We start from the raw sequence: 18,275 nt of genomic DNA on the forward strand, positions 1-18,275 counted from the left end.
GGAATGTTATAAATCCTGGCCTTTTAGGGCCCAGCTCACTGATTAGAACTGAGACCAACTTTGCTCAGCAAGGCAGCAACAGGTCACTCACAGCCTCTGTTGTTTTTCCCTTTAATCACTTCAATCCATCAGCAGTGCCAAGGCAACAGCCAGGCTTTTGGAGGGACACACACCTAGGATGTGCCAGCTGCTGCTCCAACTCCACAAGAGCAGCCCCCAACAAATGCTGCAGATGTTCCTTGAACACTGAAATGCTCATCAGGAATTTAACAGGTTGGACCTGCAAGTCACAGCTGCAGAAATTCCCTCTGTACCCTTCCCAGGCTCTTACTCCTCCTCCAAAACCCCCCCTCTGCAGCACAATCCCTGCTGCACTGCCCTTCCCTGTACAAAAAAAACCACCCCAAACCTCAAGCTTCAGAATATCGTGCTGCAGCTTGCGCTGGAAGTCCAGGAAGTGGGAGATGGTCAGCTTTCCCTTGAGATCAGCCCCAAAGAAGTAGGTGGTGAGGGCGGAGTTGAAGCCGGTTTTGAGGGTGTTGCCGGTGGTGGAGCGGTCCCGGTGGCGCATGCCCATGCTGGTTTGGGAACGGATGATGCTCTGCACCTAAAATAAAAAATCACAGGGAGGATGTCACAATCAAAACCATACCAGTCAGGTGCCAGCAGGAAGTACTCCACACTCAGCTCACCTTCCTTTCTTTTCCTCATAAAATAATTCTCAGAAGACACAGCAATTCAAAAATTTGGCTGAATTTAAGAGAATCACAGAATAATTCAGGCTGGAAGTGACCTTAAAGACCATCTAGTTCCAAAACCCTTCCATGGGCAGGGACACTTTCCAATAGGCCAGGCTGCTCCAAGCCCTATCCAACCTGGCCTTGAGCACCTCCAAGGATGAGTCCACAGCCTCTCAGGCTTTGGTTTTTTCAGGCACCACTTAAAGAAAGAAGAGAATCAAGTGCTTAAAATGACTTTTAGGAAACAATTCAGCCAGTTTGCAGACAAACATTCTAGTGCTGATCCTACCCCTGGTCAGCAGAGCAGCTCCTTCCCAGCAAAATCCCAGGAGGTGAAAAAACTGCAGCAATTGTGGGGAAGAAAAAACTCTTCAGATGTTTCAGAGCTTCCACTCCTTTAATGCCCATCCTTGTGAGCTCACAGCACATTTCTGCCCACTCGTGCACAAATCCTGGGGTTTTCAACCCAAGGGCACCCTCTCCTTGTCTCTGTCACAGCTGGAAGTTCCTCCATCCCTGGGGCTGTGCCACCCAGCACAAAAGGCTCTTCAAAAGAACTTCCCTAGCCCATAAAAGATGCCAAAAGGTTGACCTTGAAAGATGTTACAGCCTGAAAATCTGAGAGTGTGTTATTTTAAGGGTTCTGTGCAAATTTAAGGGGGCAGCCAAGCCAAATGCAGCCATCTCCTCTCTCCATCTTCAAGTATGACACTGAACTATCCAAGTGCATCTGAGTGATTATTGCTGGGATATGAGAAGCCAGGCTTATTCTCTGTGTAGAGAGATCTCTTCCAACAAGGCAGCAAAAGAATTCATATTAAGGACAAGTCTGAAAAAGGAGGGGGAAAAAAAGCCACCTGACAACCCAGGCTTCCCAAAGCTCCAGCGAACACCACTGCTTTGCCATCAGCCTCTTCCCTCTGCTGACAAAAGTTGGAAGGGAAGAAGAAAAGCAGCTGCCAAGAGCTCCAGCTGTCACAAAGATGCCAGAACTTCATTATTGTGGTATTCAGTGTGTTCAAATTTTTCCTAATGAGAGAGTGAGTGCTGGAGCAGCCCCAAAGGAGATGCTCTGGAGGAAAAAGGCATGCTGTTGCTGCTGGGTTCACCTTGCTGGAAACCCTGCATCCCAACCAGAGACTGCTGGCTGTTCTTCCAAGAGGAAAATCGAGTTGAGGAGAAAATCAAGAGGAAAATAGCACAGAAAAGAGGTTTTGAGGCTTTTTGGCCACTCTGATGCGAGGAAGGATGTGGGGCGACCTAATTGTGGCCTTCCAGTGCCTGAAGAGAGCCTGCAAGAAACATGGAAAGACTATTGACAAGAGTAATGACTTTACACTGAAAGAGAGGAGCTTTAGACTAGGTATTAAGAGGAAATTCTTCTCTGTGTGGGTGGTGAGGCCATGGCAGAGGCTGCCCAGAGAAGCTGTGGCTGCCCCATCCCTGGAAATGTTCAAGGACAAGCTGGACAGAATCTGGAGCAACCTGGGATAGTGGAAGGTGTCCCTGCCCATGGCAGGGGGGTTGGAATGAGATGATCTTTAAGATCCCTTCCAATCCAAACTATTCAGAAATTCTGATTTTTTTCCCCTGTAAATAGCAATTCCTTAGTTTGCTTTGTGCTACACTGTTAACTGTGAGCTCTGCATGCAGCAAAGTTTGGAGACAAATATTTATAAACTGTCTGAAGCAAGGCATTTTATGGCCAGCTTGGAAAACTGCCCCTGTTTCTATGTGAGTGTTTACCACTCTGCAGACTGCTCCACAGAGCAGCTTCTCCTGGGTGTAATTTATATGGAATCCTATGGCTCTCTTTTCCTCTCCCATATATAACAAGTGCCAGACAGGTTGAAAATCCAACTGTGGGCACTGGAGCCAAAATGATTTCACCAGTCCCTGTTTTGAGTAATCCTTTTAATGCCCAGAAAGGCAGGCACCACTGCAAGGAGCTACCCTAATCCACAGCTCATCAACTGCACAAGGACGTGGAGCTCTGACATGCTCCACTGGTTTTTGGTTTGTATTTTCTTACTTCTTCCCCAAATGTCAATCACTGTGAAACCACCACATTGCCTAAGTGTTTGTAATGTTTCATGTTTTGTACCAGATGAGGGGAAAAAAAAATCAATTAAAATAGTTAAAGACTTGAAGAGAAATCACCAGTAACACTGTCTGTGAGCTCTCTATTTTACAGCTAACTTCTCTTTAAAAATAGAGGAGTAAACTAACAATTTACATACCAAAGGATGAAGGATTGAAGGCAACACTGATGCAGGCACCTCTATATTCAGGACTGAGCACTAACCAGATGCCTCAACGGATAAAAAAACCTAAAACTCTTTACAAGGCCTGAAGAAATTCAATATTTTTTTATTATGTAGTTAAAGCTTCCAACTTAGTCACATATCAGCTAAATTACTGAATTAATTTTCCTTCCTGATGAGGTTTTCAAACATCAGTTAAGAAGAAGGACCTGCTGTTGGCTGCCTCCAAAGACAAGGTGTGAGGGAGGAGTAGGGAGTTCATTCCCAAGTGCTCACAGCCAGCAGGGATGGAATGATGCTTCCATGATGGTCCTTTTCTTACTCCTCTTTTTCAACCCATTCTCCCCAAAATGATGTTGCTTTTTTAAACCCCTGAGAGGGCCAGTTCCAGCTGCTCCTGCCAGGTGAGATTTACAGGATAAGGCTGCAAACCCTGCCATCCTTCATGATCTCCCCTAGGCATTTCCACAAGGAGTGAAAAAGAGGATTTATCTTACAAACAATTGTTTGGAACGTTATGTGTTTGCATAATGAGATATATGTGCCTCCCACTGCAGCTGTGTTTGTTCTTGCAGCAAATCAGTATCTTCACAGGTAACTTCTCACTTTCCAAAACAGCTCCTTCATCCTCTGACTCTCAGGCTCTGGAGGATGAGACTTCACCTTCACTCTGATACTAACCAGGAACTTTATTCCTTTCTGTACAGGCAGTGACATGTGTAACCAGCTTAACAAAAATACCTTCCCCTTCCTAAGGAGGTTTATGTGACTTAGTGCATGTGTAACTTCCCCTGGCCTACTGGACAATTTGAAATGATTTAAATCAATTTTGTACCCTCATCTTCATAGTGATTAGGGAACATTCATCCTGTAGAAATGTTCCTTTTTCACTTTACTTGGCTCTAATAAAAAAGCCAAACATGACGTCTGTGTTAGCACCTTGGTATCACCGCATTCTTAGGAGGAGGTTAATCTTCCTCTGCTTTTCTTAAATTCATCTATCTCCATAACTGATTTCATTCTAGAACATTACAATTACCATAAATCACCTTTTGGACTGTTCAATATGGTTACACAGCTGCAATGGAGGGCTGTGTCCATGCACTGTGCAGATAGAAGGAAGAACAGCAATTTCTCCTTGGGGAAAGGAAGGGACACGAACAAAACCCCAGGTTTACATTTCAAGTGAAGTGATATCAGACTGCAGATGAACACACTCAAGTCTCCTCATAGTCCAAAGTGTGCATCCAAAACCCTGCACTTACCCAGTTATATTCCATGGCTCTGGAGCAAGCTCGTGATGGTGACATCATACCCACAGGTAATAATTTAAGGAGGATGACAGCAAAAGATCAGAAAGGGAGGACAATTCAACAGACCTCCTTTGCCAGTAGTTCTTCCCATTTATAGCAAGTGCCCCAAGCATGACCTTGTAGAGACTCTTCTGCAGTTAATTACTCATTGAGCCAACTGATGAGTAAGAATCTGTCCCTGGATTCTCCAGGGCTGCTTTGTTCTTGGGTAGCACTTTGTAAATGCATTTGAATTTCCCTTTATGAATAGCACACACAGGTGATTCAGGATGTGATTTCAGGGTGTTTTTTAAGTTCCCAATATCTTAAGGCTAGAAAGAGGCTGGAAAAATCACACTCTTCTGCCTGGGGAGGGCAAATCTTTTCCCCACTGACAGCTCAAGCCTTCAATCTATTCTCACTAAGACATAACCATAAATCACAGCTTATAGGAAAAGCTCACCAGTACCAGACATGAAGGCTAAACTCATTAAAAAACCTGCAGCAAAGTCCCTGTTGATGAAGCCTTGTAAGAAGTAGAGGACTAATGAAAACACGCACTCAATAATACCTTTTTGGATTACACTGGAATAAGTGGATAAATTCTCCTCTGAAGCAGACTTACCTTGGCTATTCTCTAAAGACAAAATTAAAGAATGCAGTAGAAGCTGTGAAGGCAATAGGATCAAAATCCCACTTTATCAGTAGAGTGAAAAAAGTTCTTTGTCTACCTCAAAGGTGACTTTTTGTATGGAAATGTTACAGAATCATAAAATGGTTTGGATTGGAAGGGACATTAGAGCTCATCCAGTTCCACCCCTTGTCACAGGCAGGGACACATCCTCCAAGACCAGGCTTCTCCAAGGCCCACCCAGCCAGGCCTTGAATGTTGGTGAAAAAGTCACAGGAAACCTGAGTTTGTACTGCTGGTTGAATGAAAAATTTTCTCTTGAAATATCCAGTTTAAAGAAACAAACAGCAAGCACTGAAGCAACACAGCAGAGCACAGAAGGAAAAGGTGCAAACCAGCACTAAGCACAAATACAAAAGGCAGTAACATCAGAGAGGAATGCTGTGCTTGTGGCTAAGATGCCACAGCACTGATTGTTCAACTTGCCTGCTCAAACTCTTCCATGTCCACCTCGCCGTCACCGTTCAGATCGAACATCTTAAAGGCAATTTCAAAATTCCTCTGGGGAGCTGTATGAAAAACCCAACAACACACAAAAAACAGTCAGCAAAGATACAAAAGCTCAGTAAAAAAAGGGCACAAGTTCTGAATGACTTTATCAAAAAGCAATTTTGCCTATTTCCTTCAATTCTAATAAGGAAATGCGGCTCTTAGGAACCTCTAGCTAAGGGCTTCATGGTGCTCCTTTTACCAATGGTCTTGACAAGGAATTGTGAGGAAGAGATATTTCTGAAAAATCTATTTATTTACAGATTTTATAAATCTGAAAGATTTATTTACATGTGGGAAAAGCTGGAAAGGAAGATGCCATCTGATATTTCTAATGACAACTAACAGAAAATGATGCAGCAAGAAGCTCCAGCCTGTTCCATGCAGTCGAACACCAGAGGATGTTCCTCAGGCACTGCACTCTCTGTGCTTCCCACGGGTGAGGAGCAGACCTGGAATCTGGGCAGTTCTCAGCTCTTGCCTCCCTGTACAAATTTAAATAAATCATGACCACCCTGTCTCAGCCCAGTCATGACACTGAGATAAGGTGTGGGCTGGAGCTCATGAGCTGAGACGCCGCTGTACCTTATTTTTCATTGCATTTAGTCTGTGCTGTCACGGTTTATTTAGTCAGAACGGCAAAAGCATCCCTTTCCCAGCCAACCACACTCCTTTTCCCTGCATCCCACCACAGAATTTCAGTACATTTCCATTTTGGGCTCTGTAACCCATCGCTGTTTGAAGCTACAACGCCGCGCCACAATTTTTTCCCAAATTAAGTTAATATATCAGGATTTATCATGCTCTGCTACTTTCAAATACACACCTCCTACAGGATTTGTGCTGTTTGCTGGGATTTCTAGGGAATCCTCTAGGCTGTAACTAATGCTAGGGCTGTCATTTTAAATGATCAGTTAAAACCTAGCTCCTTTTCTCATTTCCCACCCAAATCTAACACGGATCACTGGTGAGGTTCACCCCTCTTTAACCTCATCTGTGCAAACAACTCTTAATATTTCCTGTGGATGCTCCAAGAGTAATGAGTTTTTGCATCCACCCTTCTGTGGGAAGGGTGTTCCCAAATTGAGGTGGGAGAGGGGAGACAAAGAGGAATCACTCAGAGAAAAGGAAATGAATTAACTGAACTGGATTTTGGATGTTTGTTACAGCTCCAGCTCAAAACTTTCACACTGTGTTTTCCCCTTGCTGCAATAACAATTAGCACTTTATCAGGAAAAGATTGAGCAGACAGGCTAATGAGACCCCTTCTCCCAGCCACTTTGTGCCCAAAATAGATGAATTAAGGGCATTGGGGCTGATGGCAGGGACAGCCTGTCACTACCTGCTTGATATACGCAGCACACGTGGTCCTGCCCTTATCATCCCTGCATTTCCAATTTCCCCTGCCAATTACTCGGGCTTGGAATTCCAGACACCACGTGCAGGAGCAACATCTCCTGTGACCACAGCCAGGGCCAGCAGCACGTGGTGGGTCATCCCCCCTTCCACCCACATCCCTCCTGCCTGCTGGGAGGGGGAGACCTTCACTCTGTCCCTCCTTAACTCAGTGTTAATTGACCTGGGGACAGCCAGTTCCCAGCACCACCTTCCTAATCTCTCCAATGATACATCAAATTTAAGGGATTAAGCCTCCTCTGTATCCATCCAGCGTCTCCAGTGATTAATTTCCCATTTTCTTGAAGAGCAACAAGCTTCCAACTGCCCCCTTAATAGTTCAATAACACATGCAATTTTATTCATTTTAATTGCAAGTACTGCATGAAAGCCTGGAGCAATTTCTTCTTATTAGCCCCAAAATCTGGCACTATGGAAATGGTGTTTCCTCTATGAGAAAGAGGAGGAACAGACAAAACTCTCATCTAGTTACAAGGTTCTACAAAAAGAGCAATCAACACCTATTTCTTATCCCATTTTCTCTACCAGACTATATTGATGTTTATTTAAAGATTGGAAAATCTGTTACTCCTTGTGCAACTGTCACAGGTTGGGCTTTTTTTCCCACCTTTTTAAAGGAAATATATAATACCATTTGTGCAGACACACAGTGAACAGAGTAAAACAGTCACTTGTTCCTGACAATGGCCATTTCTCTCCTTTTCAGTCTCTAAACACACATTTCCATCAGCAGTGTATCAAAGCCCCAGAGGAGAACAACACCTCCAAAATTTAAATGAGCAGTTCAGCATCAACGATCTGCAGGGTCAGTATTTTCTAAAGGCAGGGAAGGGTAGCTTTAAATTGGCAAATTCAATTACTTCATTCCTTCAGCTAATAAATGGCATGGCTGGTTTCATCCTTTGATCTACATATCCAGCTCCAATTACCTGTAATGACACTTCAATCCAAACAATGTGACCCTGAGCCAGGGGAACCAGAGGGCACCCAAGCCAATTAGCTCATCCCACTCCTGCACAGGAAGGAATTTTCATTAGAGATGCACACCCCTGATGTCCAAGATGGATTTATGGGGTCTGGAAGAGATGATTTCTGCCTCTCCCCTCGGTTGTGATGCTTCTGACCAGGATTTATGTGGGAAGAGTTGCCCTGACAGTGGCCAAGCCCATTACCTCAGCCTGCACAACCTCCATTTCCCTTCCCCTTCCTGCACTTACATCCCTCAAACTTACAGACCACAAAAGCAGCAGATACCAGATTGCCCAGCTAAATGCAGCCTTTCCCCCACTCTTTTATTTTGCCCCCCAATTTTACCATTCCCAACTGCAGCATCTCTAAATTTCCCCACTGCCTCCTTAATTAAGATGCCTGCAAACAAAACAAACCTCATGCAGTGGCTTCCAAAGCCATTCAAAGGACTGTTTGCTTTTCATATGGCATGATGCCTGTCTTGATAAGGGAAAACCACCTCTGGATTTTCCCCAAGTGCTCTGTTGCATTCCCAGCTCTCTCTGATTGTGTGAGCTGTCTCCTCCCCATCATTTCTGACATTATTAAAAATAGAGACTGTTCTGTTGCAACTGATTTCCCTTGAGCAACGAGGCAGAAACTGAGCAGGGCAACCAATGGCAGTTAATTTTTAAGCTTTATTTCTATCTTTAGATGTTCCAGGGGATCCTCCAAATCATCAACATGGAAGCATGGAATGATTTGGGTTGGAAGGGACCTTAGAAATCACCTATTTCTAATCCCTTCCATTAGGCCAACATGAGTGAAAACATGGTAGTGAAGCCAACACCACTATCAGTGAGTTCCTAGCTTGGAGACACAGGGAAAGATCCAGTTGAAATGATCCTTTAGATCTGTAATTCCACCAGTTCTCCATGCCAAGCTGCTTTTTCAACTAAGCCAGGATTTAGTGCAAAGGGCAATTAACATTTTTTATTAATTCATTTGTTCCAATCAAATATTTGGGGACAGAAAGAGAGCAAGTAAAGCAGGAGCCAAACACAGGAATGTTAGAGAGATGAGTGTCCTCTACCAGCAAACAAATAACAGGCAGCAGCACTGACCACATGGAAAAAACCCACTCAGATCCATCAGGGTAGAGCCCTCGGGAATGAGATGGGTTGATTAGGCATCTTTAAGCCAATTATGCCATTTTAAACTATTTTCAATTATTCAATGGACCAATTTGCAGCACTCAATTGCTCTTTAGTGCCCTGTACTCTCAGCAGAAGCAATGCACTCTGAAAGACATTAAAAGGTTGTTGATGAGAAAGGCCCCATTTCCTTGGTTTTGTGCTTGTTTGGGATCTTCTCTTTCTCAAAAACTCAACATTCCACACTTGGAGACACCTCTCAGCATATCTTTCCCTCTGACCTCCAGCAGAGGAACTGCATTTTAGGAAAACAGAAGTTTTAATGCACTTTTGGAGAATACACATTGCTCTCTTCTCACAGAGTTGGGAATTTCTTTGCCAAAGGTGATTTTGTGGTGATGTTACTTAGAAAAAATAAAACTTCTGGCTATTCCTTTGAAAACACTGGAATATCTCGTGTTTTGGTGGGAATTTATACAAAAAGCAGCTCGTGACTCCCAAGGCTTAATAACTCCCTAAGCAACTCCAGAGTGGGAAGAAAGATCAAGAACTCAGCTGGGAAAAATCAGTCACTTGGAGTTAAATATCCTATGGTTGCCTCTTTTCCATTTCTCCCAAAGTTAAAAAAAAAAAATAGATGTGAGAAGGCCACAGTATCCTGAAAGTGAATCAATCCCAAATTAACACAGCCCTGAAGCAGAGACAGCTATCCATAGAATACAGATGGCTGAGCCCCAGCTGCAGTAAATATAGGGGAAAAAACCCATTAAACTTAATGTTGCAGATATTTTCCTTTCAAATTATTCCATCGTTTCAGGAAATGAATCCAAATCACACCAAGTTGAGGTTTTTTTTTTAATGTTAATCAACCCAGAAATGTAAATAACAGGCAGCTAAAACACTGAGCCCACAGCACAGACACTGAGCCATAGTATCATCAGTTCTAGAGGAGAAATGGGTTCTTTCTTCCCACAAAGAAGGATCAGAATTAACTTTGAAATAATGCAAGTGTGTAATCTTGGGATACAGGGGAGAAATTGCTCCCTGTTAGGGTGGGGAGGCCCTGGCACAGGCTGCCCAGAGAAGCTGTGGCTGCCCCATCCCTGAATCCCCCATCCCATCCATCAAGCCCATCACACCACACAAATCCAAGGGATGAAGAGATGAACAAAGGGAGACCAGGTGAAGGATGCAGACTGACAGAGCCTCCCATGCCCTACTCCGACTTTTCAAAACACCTGGCAACATCCCAAACTGCCAATTGTGAAAAATCATTCCCATTTCTGTCCTTCAAGCATGGCACAAGTGGGATGGCAAGCCAGAGAGTGCTCTCTCTGCCAGGAATCAACCAGGCTGGTGTTTGGAAGCTGGGATATTCCTTGGAAGATGCTGCTCAGAAAGGTAGGAAGACATCCCTACTCCAAACAGTGAGGATGAGATGGACCCATGGAAGGTCTTGAAAGACTCAAAATTAACATGAAGAAGACTAAAACAAATCAAAATAGTCCTATAAACCCAAAGCAACTTATGCTTGTGGAAATGAGCCCTGTAGCACAGGGCACAGTAGGATTAAACCACCACTGGTGAGGTAACTGAAGACTTTCCTGTCAGCCAGGAATAATTTATTCAGAACAGTCACGGCCCAAAGAAACCCTGGAGATCCCAGTGTGGGAGAACAAGTCCCTCCATCCCAGGGACACACACAGAGCTCAATATCTGGCCAGAACATCATCTCCAGAGTTAGATGGATAGGAAATTATTTCCTACAAACAGGGCAGAAGAAAAGTAACAGAGGTGAATCTATCCTAAGTGAGAGTTACCTGCTCTGATGGGAGAAGGAGCTGCAGATCTGCTTTGAGACCCCTGGCAAAAGGCTAATTACTGTGGTTTCAGCCAGTGTTATTTAGCCCTCCTGCCAGGAGAATTAAATCCAGACACAGCAACAGTCCAACTGTGGAAACAACACCAATTTATTATTTTAATGCCCAGCTCTCTTCAGCACCTGTTAATGAAGGCAGAAGTAGCGTGCCTCGACAATGGACCCCATTTGCTGGGAAACCACAGTCACTGGTGATGGAGAAGCTCTTTTTCTCCTTCCTCCATTTGTTTTGCAAGTTCCAAAGCAAAAACCTCTTTGGTCAGGGAAGCCATGTCTTTGTTTTCCTATGATATTCAAAGGATCCAGGGGAAATTCCATCAGAATTTGCTCATCTTTCTACCTCTGCCCCAAAAACACGAGGAGCAGCTGAAACAACAGAGTGGAGTTCCCTCAAGGCTCCTCAGCTCTCATTGCCTTTAACAGAAGGCTGACTTTCTGAAGCAGCTAAAAGCTATTTTATTAGTTGTTTTAAAAATAAATTTTCACAGAAACACGGCAACCAACAAGAACAGACAGTGCTGGAGTGAGAAATGGCTCGTAAATAAGATACGGTGACAGACTCATTTTCTGAGCAATGTGCAAACAGCTGCCTCACAGCAAACATGAAATGAAGCCTCCAGCCCTCTCTCCTCCTCTTGCTCCCCATTTCACAGAACTCAGCTGGAGGAAGTTTCAGGTCAAACTGCAAAGACAGCTGAAAGGAAGAGTTTGGGGAAGCCCTCCCAAAGCCTGGTGGAACACAACCACAATGAGCCCTCGGGGCTTCTTGTTTCCCAAGGATCTCATTGATCTGTTTGGAGTCCAATGAGCCAAACCAGACCATGATGGATCTCTCCCCATCACTCTCCCTCCTGCCTCCCTCCCCCAGACCCAATGTCCCACTCTCCCTTCTGATTATCTTGCTTAGTGCTCAATGTGCCACCTTCCTTCCCCAATTTTTATTTAGTTTTATCTATACGATGGCATCTACAGCTCCACCATGTCCAGATATAGCTCCTTAATGTTTGGGTTATTTAAACAACACCAGGAGAAAACCAATATTGAACTGTCACATTTAAGATTTACTTTCCTCATTCTATTTTATTTATTTCCTAGGGAAAAGAAGCCAATCAGGAAGTACTGGATTCCTGCAAGGCAATGTTCACTGGTCAGAGAGTGCATCAGTGGGGTGCAACAGTGAGTTTTCTATTTAGCCACAGGGCAAGGTTTGCTTGGGAGTTTATTTTACAGAAGCAAATGCTTTAAAAGTGAAATCCCAACTCTTCCTCTAGGGAATCATTGTTTAACAGGAGCTCCAGAGACACTCCTCCATCTTTAGTAATCATTTAGCAAATTCCTCAAATGTCTAAAAGTCAGCCTCAAAGCCCTGGAAATTTTTTTCTCCCTTTTTATTTTTCACTTTCCTTTTTGAAAGCTCATGCCTTGCCCACCCTTCACATGGCTCCTCAAAGCCAGCTCTGTCTCCTTATTAATCTAACTCCCCTATAATTGTGGACATGCTCAAAAGCCCAAGAACAAGAGGAAAAAAAACCTGTCCCTCCCTCACAGCCTCCCAAACAAGGCTGGCTGCTCCTCCAACACAAGGTTCTCCTTTTCTTTTATTCTCACAACAAACAAGTTAAAGCAAAGCAAGAACAATTTCTCTTACTGCTGCCTGTGGAAGCACATGAAATTAATTTTGTGCCCTGTGTACTTGATTAGGGGGTTGTTCACCACCAGCACAACCATAAAAACAAGGGCAAGAGTGTTTTCCAAACCACATTCAGTAATGTGATATCAGAGGTTTGAGAGTTCATTGTCATCTGTGGAGGCTCAGATGGAAAGCCCTCGTTACACCTGAGATCATTTTGGCACAGCCCAGATGAAAGTAAGAAAGGAACAGCAAAGGTCTTAAGGGCCAGTTCTGAGACTCAGTCAAATAAAAAAAAAAAAAAAGCAAGCAGATTAAAGTCATAAAACAAATTCCCTGGCTTGAACCAGCTTTTTTTATCTTTCTGTTTGTTTTCACAACTTGAAGGTCACACACAAGTCTGCCCCCACCACGTCCATCTGACAACAAACAAGACCTTGCTGCTTCCCAGGAATAGATCCTCAGTAAATGAAGAGCTGCCTCTCGTGTCTCCTGTTACAACATGCAAGAACATGAGGGGAGAATAAAGCACCTGTTGCTGTGACAAAAGAGCAGTGAGTAACCCAGCTGACTCCCTGAACAGCACCAGGCAGGCAGCACTGGGCTCTGCAGGTCACTGGGAAGAATCCAGTCTTTTAATTCCACAAATCAGTTCAGCATGGAGTAGATACTTACAGGATTAGATGGCCAAATTTTCTCTTTTTAAATCTGACAATAAAATGTCTCAAAGTTCATTTGGACAGTGGCTTATTCCCCCTTACCCAACATTTTCTAATGGGGCTGAAAAACTGCCATTGACTTTCCTGTTTATGACACAGCACCTTCCAAGCAGCCAGAGAAGCTCTGCAAATGAGGTTTTGAGCTCGACTTCCACGTGAAGAAAGTCTAGAAATGCCATTTGACATTACCAAAGGCTTCAGTTTCACTGGTTCTTGCCAGCAAAGCAAACTTTTCAGCGCTGGCACTCCAAGTGCAGACGACTTTGCTGGAACAGATTAGCAGATCATGGAAACATCGCAAATGCAAGTCAAGTGCAGCAGGGTGAAAAGACAGAAGGTATCTAATGATACTTGTTGAAATGTAAACAGCTTAACTTCCCTCCTCACTGGATTACATCACTCACAAACTCCAGCTCACCCAAGTGAAAATACAGCTGGAAAAGGGAGTTTGGAGAGGCGTGAAACCAGTGAAAAGCCGGAGATCTGTGATCATCCAAATCCAAGAATATCACATGAACATGGCCCAAGAACGTGTCTCCATTTACAGATCTGAACAGCAGGTCAAGTGAGTCATTAAAAAAAAATTTGTCACATTTCAAAATGAGAAATAAATCTTCAGAAGTCATCGATCTGCTTGTCCTCCCGAAGCGCTGGAAGCTCAGGCTAAACCAGATGAAGCAACAGCAATTGCTCAGCTCGAGTTGCAGGCAATCAAGAAAGCCTTTTAGGGAAATGCATGCTATTGCTTGTGAACCCTGCAAACTTCTGAAAAACAGGAATTGCAGGGAAAATCCCTGCTGTACTTACTGGAAAGGACCGTGGTGAGGAAGATGTAGTCGGAAAAAGAAATGAGTCCGCATTCTCCGAGCGCGTAGAAAATGCTGTCCTCGTCGGCAAACTTCTCCCTCTCCTGGGATAACTTCTGGTCATCCACCCCAGCCACACCCCAAAGAGAGGGGAAAAAGCACCAGATTAAACAGAGAAATGGAAGGCTTGATTTGTGTCCTTAGCACCAACAAGCCATTCCATGGACACACACACCCCTACTACCTCCATCCATATCCAGGGGACCTTTTCCAGCTTTTGGATCTGTTCAGAACAGTTCTGCAAAGATCGGTGCTTCCCCATCCCAAATGAGGGATAAGGAATTGCATGGGATTTGTTTGTTGGTTCAGCTCTGCTGAAATACACATAAATAAAACTGTGGCCATTTTGCTTAAAATCTTTGAGATTATTGGTAAAAAAACCTCAGACTTTAATTCAGGATTCAAAGAGGAAATTGTTGTATTTCACTGACAGCCTTTTAGTTAGATTCTGTTGTAGAAAGGAGCCAAGAAGGGACTATTTGACATGAATATAAAGTCTGATCAAAGTTATCCAATCCCTGTGTGTGTGTGTGAGCTCACAGGGAGGACTGGGCCTGAAATCAAACTCAATCTCCCTGTTGCTCCAGTTCTTTTCCATTTATCAGCTCACAATAGCTTACTAAGCTAAAAATTCGAGTCCCTTTGATCTGCAGAACCCCCAAAGGCTGAAAAGGATCCATAAAACTGTTAGGGAATCCACACTGGTGACCCACTTTAAGGACACAGTAGGAGGAGGCACACCACACACAGAGGAGAATTAAATTAATACAGAGGAGAGTAGGGGTGGGTGAGGTTATTCCATGGAAACCAGGCCATGCAAGCACACGCAGGCACGGTGAAAGCAAGGCTGGATTTAGGAACAGTTTTAGGAAAAACCACCAACAAAAACACCACCACACGAGGGTCCAGCTACAAAACTGTCCCCCACTGTTACCTCTGTCTAGCGGAGATCCCATCATATACAAGATAAAGGAAAGAAAACTGGTTAACCAACAATAAAACAAGCAGGCAAAACATCACATCAAGTTGAATGGTTAGGCTTGCCAAGAGCAAGGAAAGTTTGGAGCAACCAGGTGGTTGCTGTGACTGGAAGCCTACAGAGATATCCCAGCAGGTGTTAGGTCATAGCTTCTCCACTATCTGCAGCTGATGTCTCTCATCCACCTCAGTTTTTTTGGTTTTTTATATTATTTTTTGAGAGAGAACTCACCATTGTGTGTGATGGCAGAGTGGGGATGAGCTCAGCTAATAATTTAGATGAAAATTTAACCTGTATCTGGCTTGGAAACCACAAGAAAAGAGACAAAAATAATCATACAGATCACCAAAAAACCATAGTTTCCAGGGAAAAATAGTTCAGCTCTATCAATCACATAAAACTGTTCCCAGTAACTCTGCCTTTACCACCTGGAGAGCACCAGGAATTTAGTAAGAGGTGACTCACTACCAGCAGACAACATGTTAATGGCCTTCATTTGATGCAAGAAAACAGCCATTTATGTTTATGGGGTACCAGGTTGAAATATCATTTCCTCAAAAAATGGTTTTGCTTCCATTCCTGTCGAGATGGATCCAAAGCAAAAATTACATTGATGCTGATGTGAAGAACAAACATCTGGTTTTCCTTTGAACCAGAGGCAGGATTTGGAGAGAAAGCAGCTCCCTGTGACTGCTGCTGGAGGTGTTGCCAGCAGCATCTCACCTGCTCCTGTGATTTATTGCCTCTCCCTCTGATTGCCTCTCTTGGGCAGCATTGATCATAAACTAGCTATTAGCATCTTGCCTGATGAATCCCATGAAAAAGTTCCAGAAGGTGGTTTATTAATTTTTATGGGTTTCTTTTCTGCACTTAAAATTCACAGTCAGCATCAAACAGCTCAAAATAATCCTCACAAGAGGAAAGCACATCCATAGACTAACAATAAAAAAGGATATTAAGTTAGTTGGTCTCTGAAATATAAAGACAGATGGGAGGGAGAAGCATTTACCCATTTGTACCTTACTTTGAGCAAACATAGTAAAAAGATGTTATTTATTTATATTTAAACCAGCATCTCGTTGTCACTAACCCAGGGAACACAAGCTTAGTGCTCAGCTGCCTGTAGCTTGGGGAAAAGGGAATTTCTCCTACTGATTTTAAGAGAAAATAACAACTGCCCTGATCAATCAGATTTTCAGGTTCCCAGCAGTAGAACAGAAGCTTTAAGAACTTCCCAACTCTCCCATTCATTTTCCTCTGTCTCAGTGAGAAGCTGTGTTTGATTGCTTTCCATGAACTTTGTGGGAAGCTCACCCCACTATGGGAAAAGATCAAAGCATCCTTTTCCCAGGAGCTGTTCCCCACCATGAAACATTACTGCAAGGAATTATATATAACCTTCAGGAAAAAGAATATATATTAAAAAAAAAAATAAATCAATCTGCCAACTTCACAAAGCACAATGTGGGCTGTTGTCATCCCTCAAAGTTCAAGGTGATTGACCCAAAGTCAATCTAATCCTCACTAACACTTCAAAACACCCTTTTCCACATCCCACCTTCCCTTCCAGCACGCTCCCAATTCAGCCAGAAAGGTAAAGCATAGCATCAGAACACCCAAGGAAAAATCCATTTTCAAACCTCCACCTTCTTTTAGAGACAAGTCATCTCCACAAATTGATTACCCACACCCTTTTGTATGTGAGCACAAGGTAATTCTGAAAGTTAAAACAGTCAAAAGTCTTCCACTTAACATTTTTTTTCCATATTAAATCCACTCCCAAACCAGAGCAATTGGTTAAGATCATTCAGTACACCCCAAAAAACCCTCTTTAACCCAAGCATTCACGAGTGAGCAAGCCATGGGGAACACTTTACAATTATGATGTATTTTTTAATCAAGCAGTAGATTCATATTTAACAAGCACACAGACGAGCAGACATCCAAATTAACATGTAAAAAGGAAAAATAAATCCAAATATCTCACTGCTTTTGGCAAAAGCATGGCTGTGTGAGTTCAGTGAGAAGCCACCAGTCCAGTCTCAGTGGAGCAAAACTTGTGACAGGTGTACAGGCAGATTCTCTTACAGTTCCAGAATGATGACAGGTCAAAAAACTAACTCAAATTCAAGATACAGAACTTGATTTGCCCTTCCCAACTCAGGCTCCAAGCTCCATCAGCACCAAGATGTGGTTTAACAGATCAATGCAGTCACCAAGCTTCCCCAAACCCACGTGCTAGAGGAAAAAGTCGTGTGCTGCATGCAGGCAACTCCCCAGAGTGTTTTTATGCACAGGCTGGCTGCAAAGCACCCAAAGATACATCACAAATTTCACATATTCCACTCCAAAATTGATCTGCTGCTGGAGCCTCCCTTAAACTAAGGGTATGCTACAGCTTCCAAGTAACAAATGATTGGTGGAAAACCCCATGGAATCCTGATGTTCCTCACCAAATAGTACATTTATTTTGGATTTTAAAATTGTTTTCCCAGGGCTGAGTGCGGAGTGAAACGTGGTAATATTGAATTATGCAAATCTGAAAAATAAAGGTGTATTTTTGCACATGGAAGGATTCCTTCTCTGCAGAGGCAGAGATGGGCACAAGGTGCTAGTGCTCCCATTCCTAGTGCAAGTCTAGAAAAGCCTGACCACCTAAATCCTGGCAGCTCCACTTCATCTGGCATTCCAGAAACTACAGCATTTAATTTGGGAAGAACATATTCTTGGGAAATTCCTCAGAGCTGCCAGTTTGGGTTTCCATCTGGAGAAGGAAAGGATGTTTTGGGTACATTTTCTCCTGTAACTTATGTTTCAACACCACATTTGTACTTCCATGAACCAAAGCTTCAGGAATTTATGTGACCACTTATGCCTTCCAAAACGACAATAAAAAATAAATATCCCTGAGATGTAATGGGTATTTTTCCAGAACCAGGAAGCAATTCTGTCAATTAGCAAGGGATGCTAGATGAAGAATAAACCACCTTTTATTGAACAAAACATCATCCTACTCACTTTGTTCCTTTTGAACATCAACACTTTTGCTTGACCAATATTGTGTGAGCAAATACAAGCCCACAGTGTAGAGTGAAGTCACCTGGATGCAAAGCAATTCTCTTTCAGTCCCAAAGGACCACCTTCAGTTATGGAAAACATTAAAATAAGACATTTATAAATGTATTTCTTTCATGGTTAACTGTAGGCA

At 43.3% G+C, this 18,275-nt stretch overlaps 1 protein-coding gene across 5 annotated transcripts in view; it reads right to left on the reverse strand.

Moving 5' to 3' along the window:
- Nucleotides 1-18,275, reverse strand: part of MICU1 (mitochondrial calcium uptake 1) — an 84,229-nt gene that overhangs the window by 24,663 nt on the left and 41,291 nt on the right. For 2 of the 5 annotated variants that reach the window (XM_015633131.2, XM_015633130.2), the window contains 4 exons: nt 15,023-15,028; nt 14,030-14,144; nt 5,414-5,496; nt 410-607 (listed from right to left, as the gene is read on the reverse strand). In XM_015633131.2, coding sequence (XP_015488617.1) covers nt 410-607; nt 5,414-5,496; nt 14,030-14,144; nt 15,023-15,028 — 402 coding nt within the window. Of the gene's footprint in view, nt 1-409; nt 608-5,413; nt 5,497-14,029; nt 14,145-15,022; nt 15,029-15,298; nt 15,365-18,275 lie in introns of all 5 variants that reach the window. The other 3 variants (XM_015633132.2, XM_033515834.1, XM_015633129.2) reach the window with 2 other exon arrangements.

Source organism: Parus major, chromosome 6 (assembly GCF_001522545.3).
Source record: "Parus major isolate Abel chromosome 6, Parus_major1.1, whole genome shotgun sequence".
Lineage (NCBI taxonomy): Eukaryota > Metazoa > Chordata > Aves > Passeriformes > Paridae > Parus > Parus major.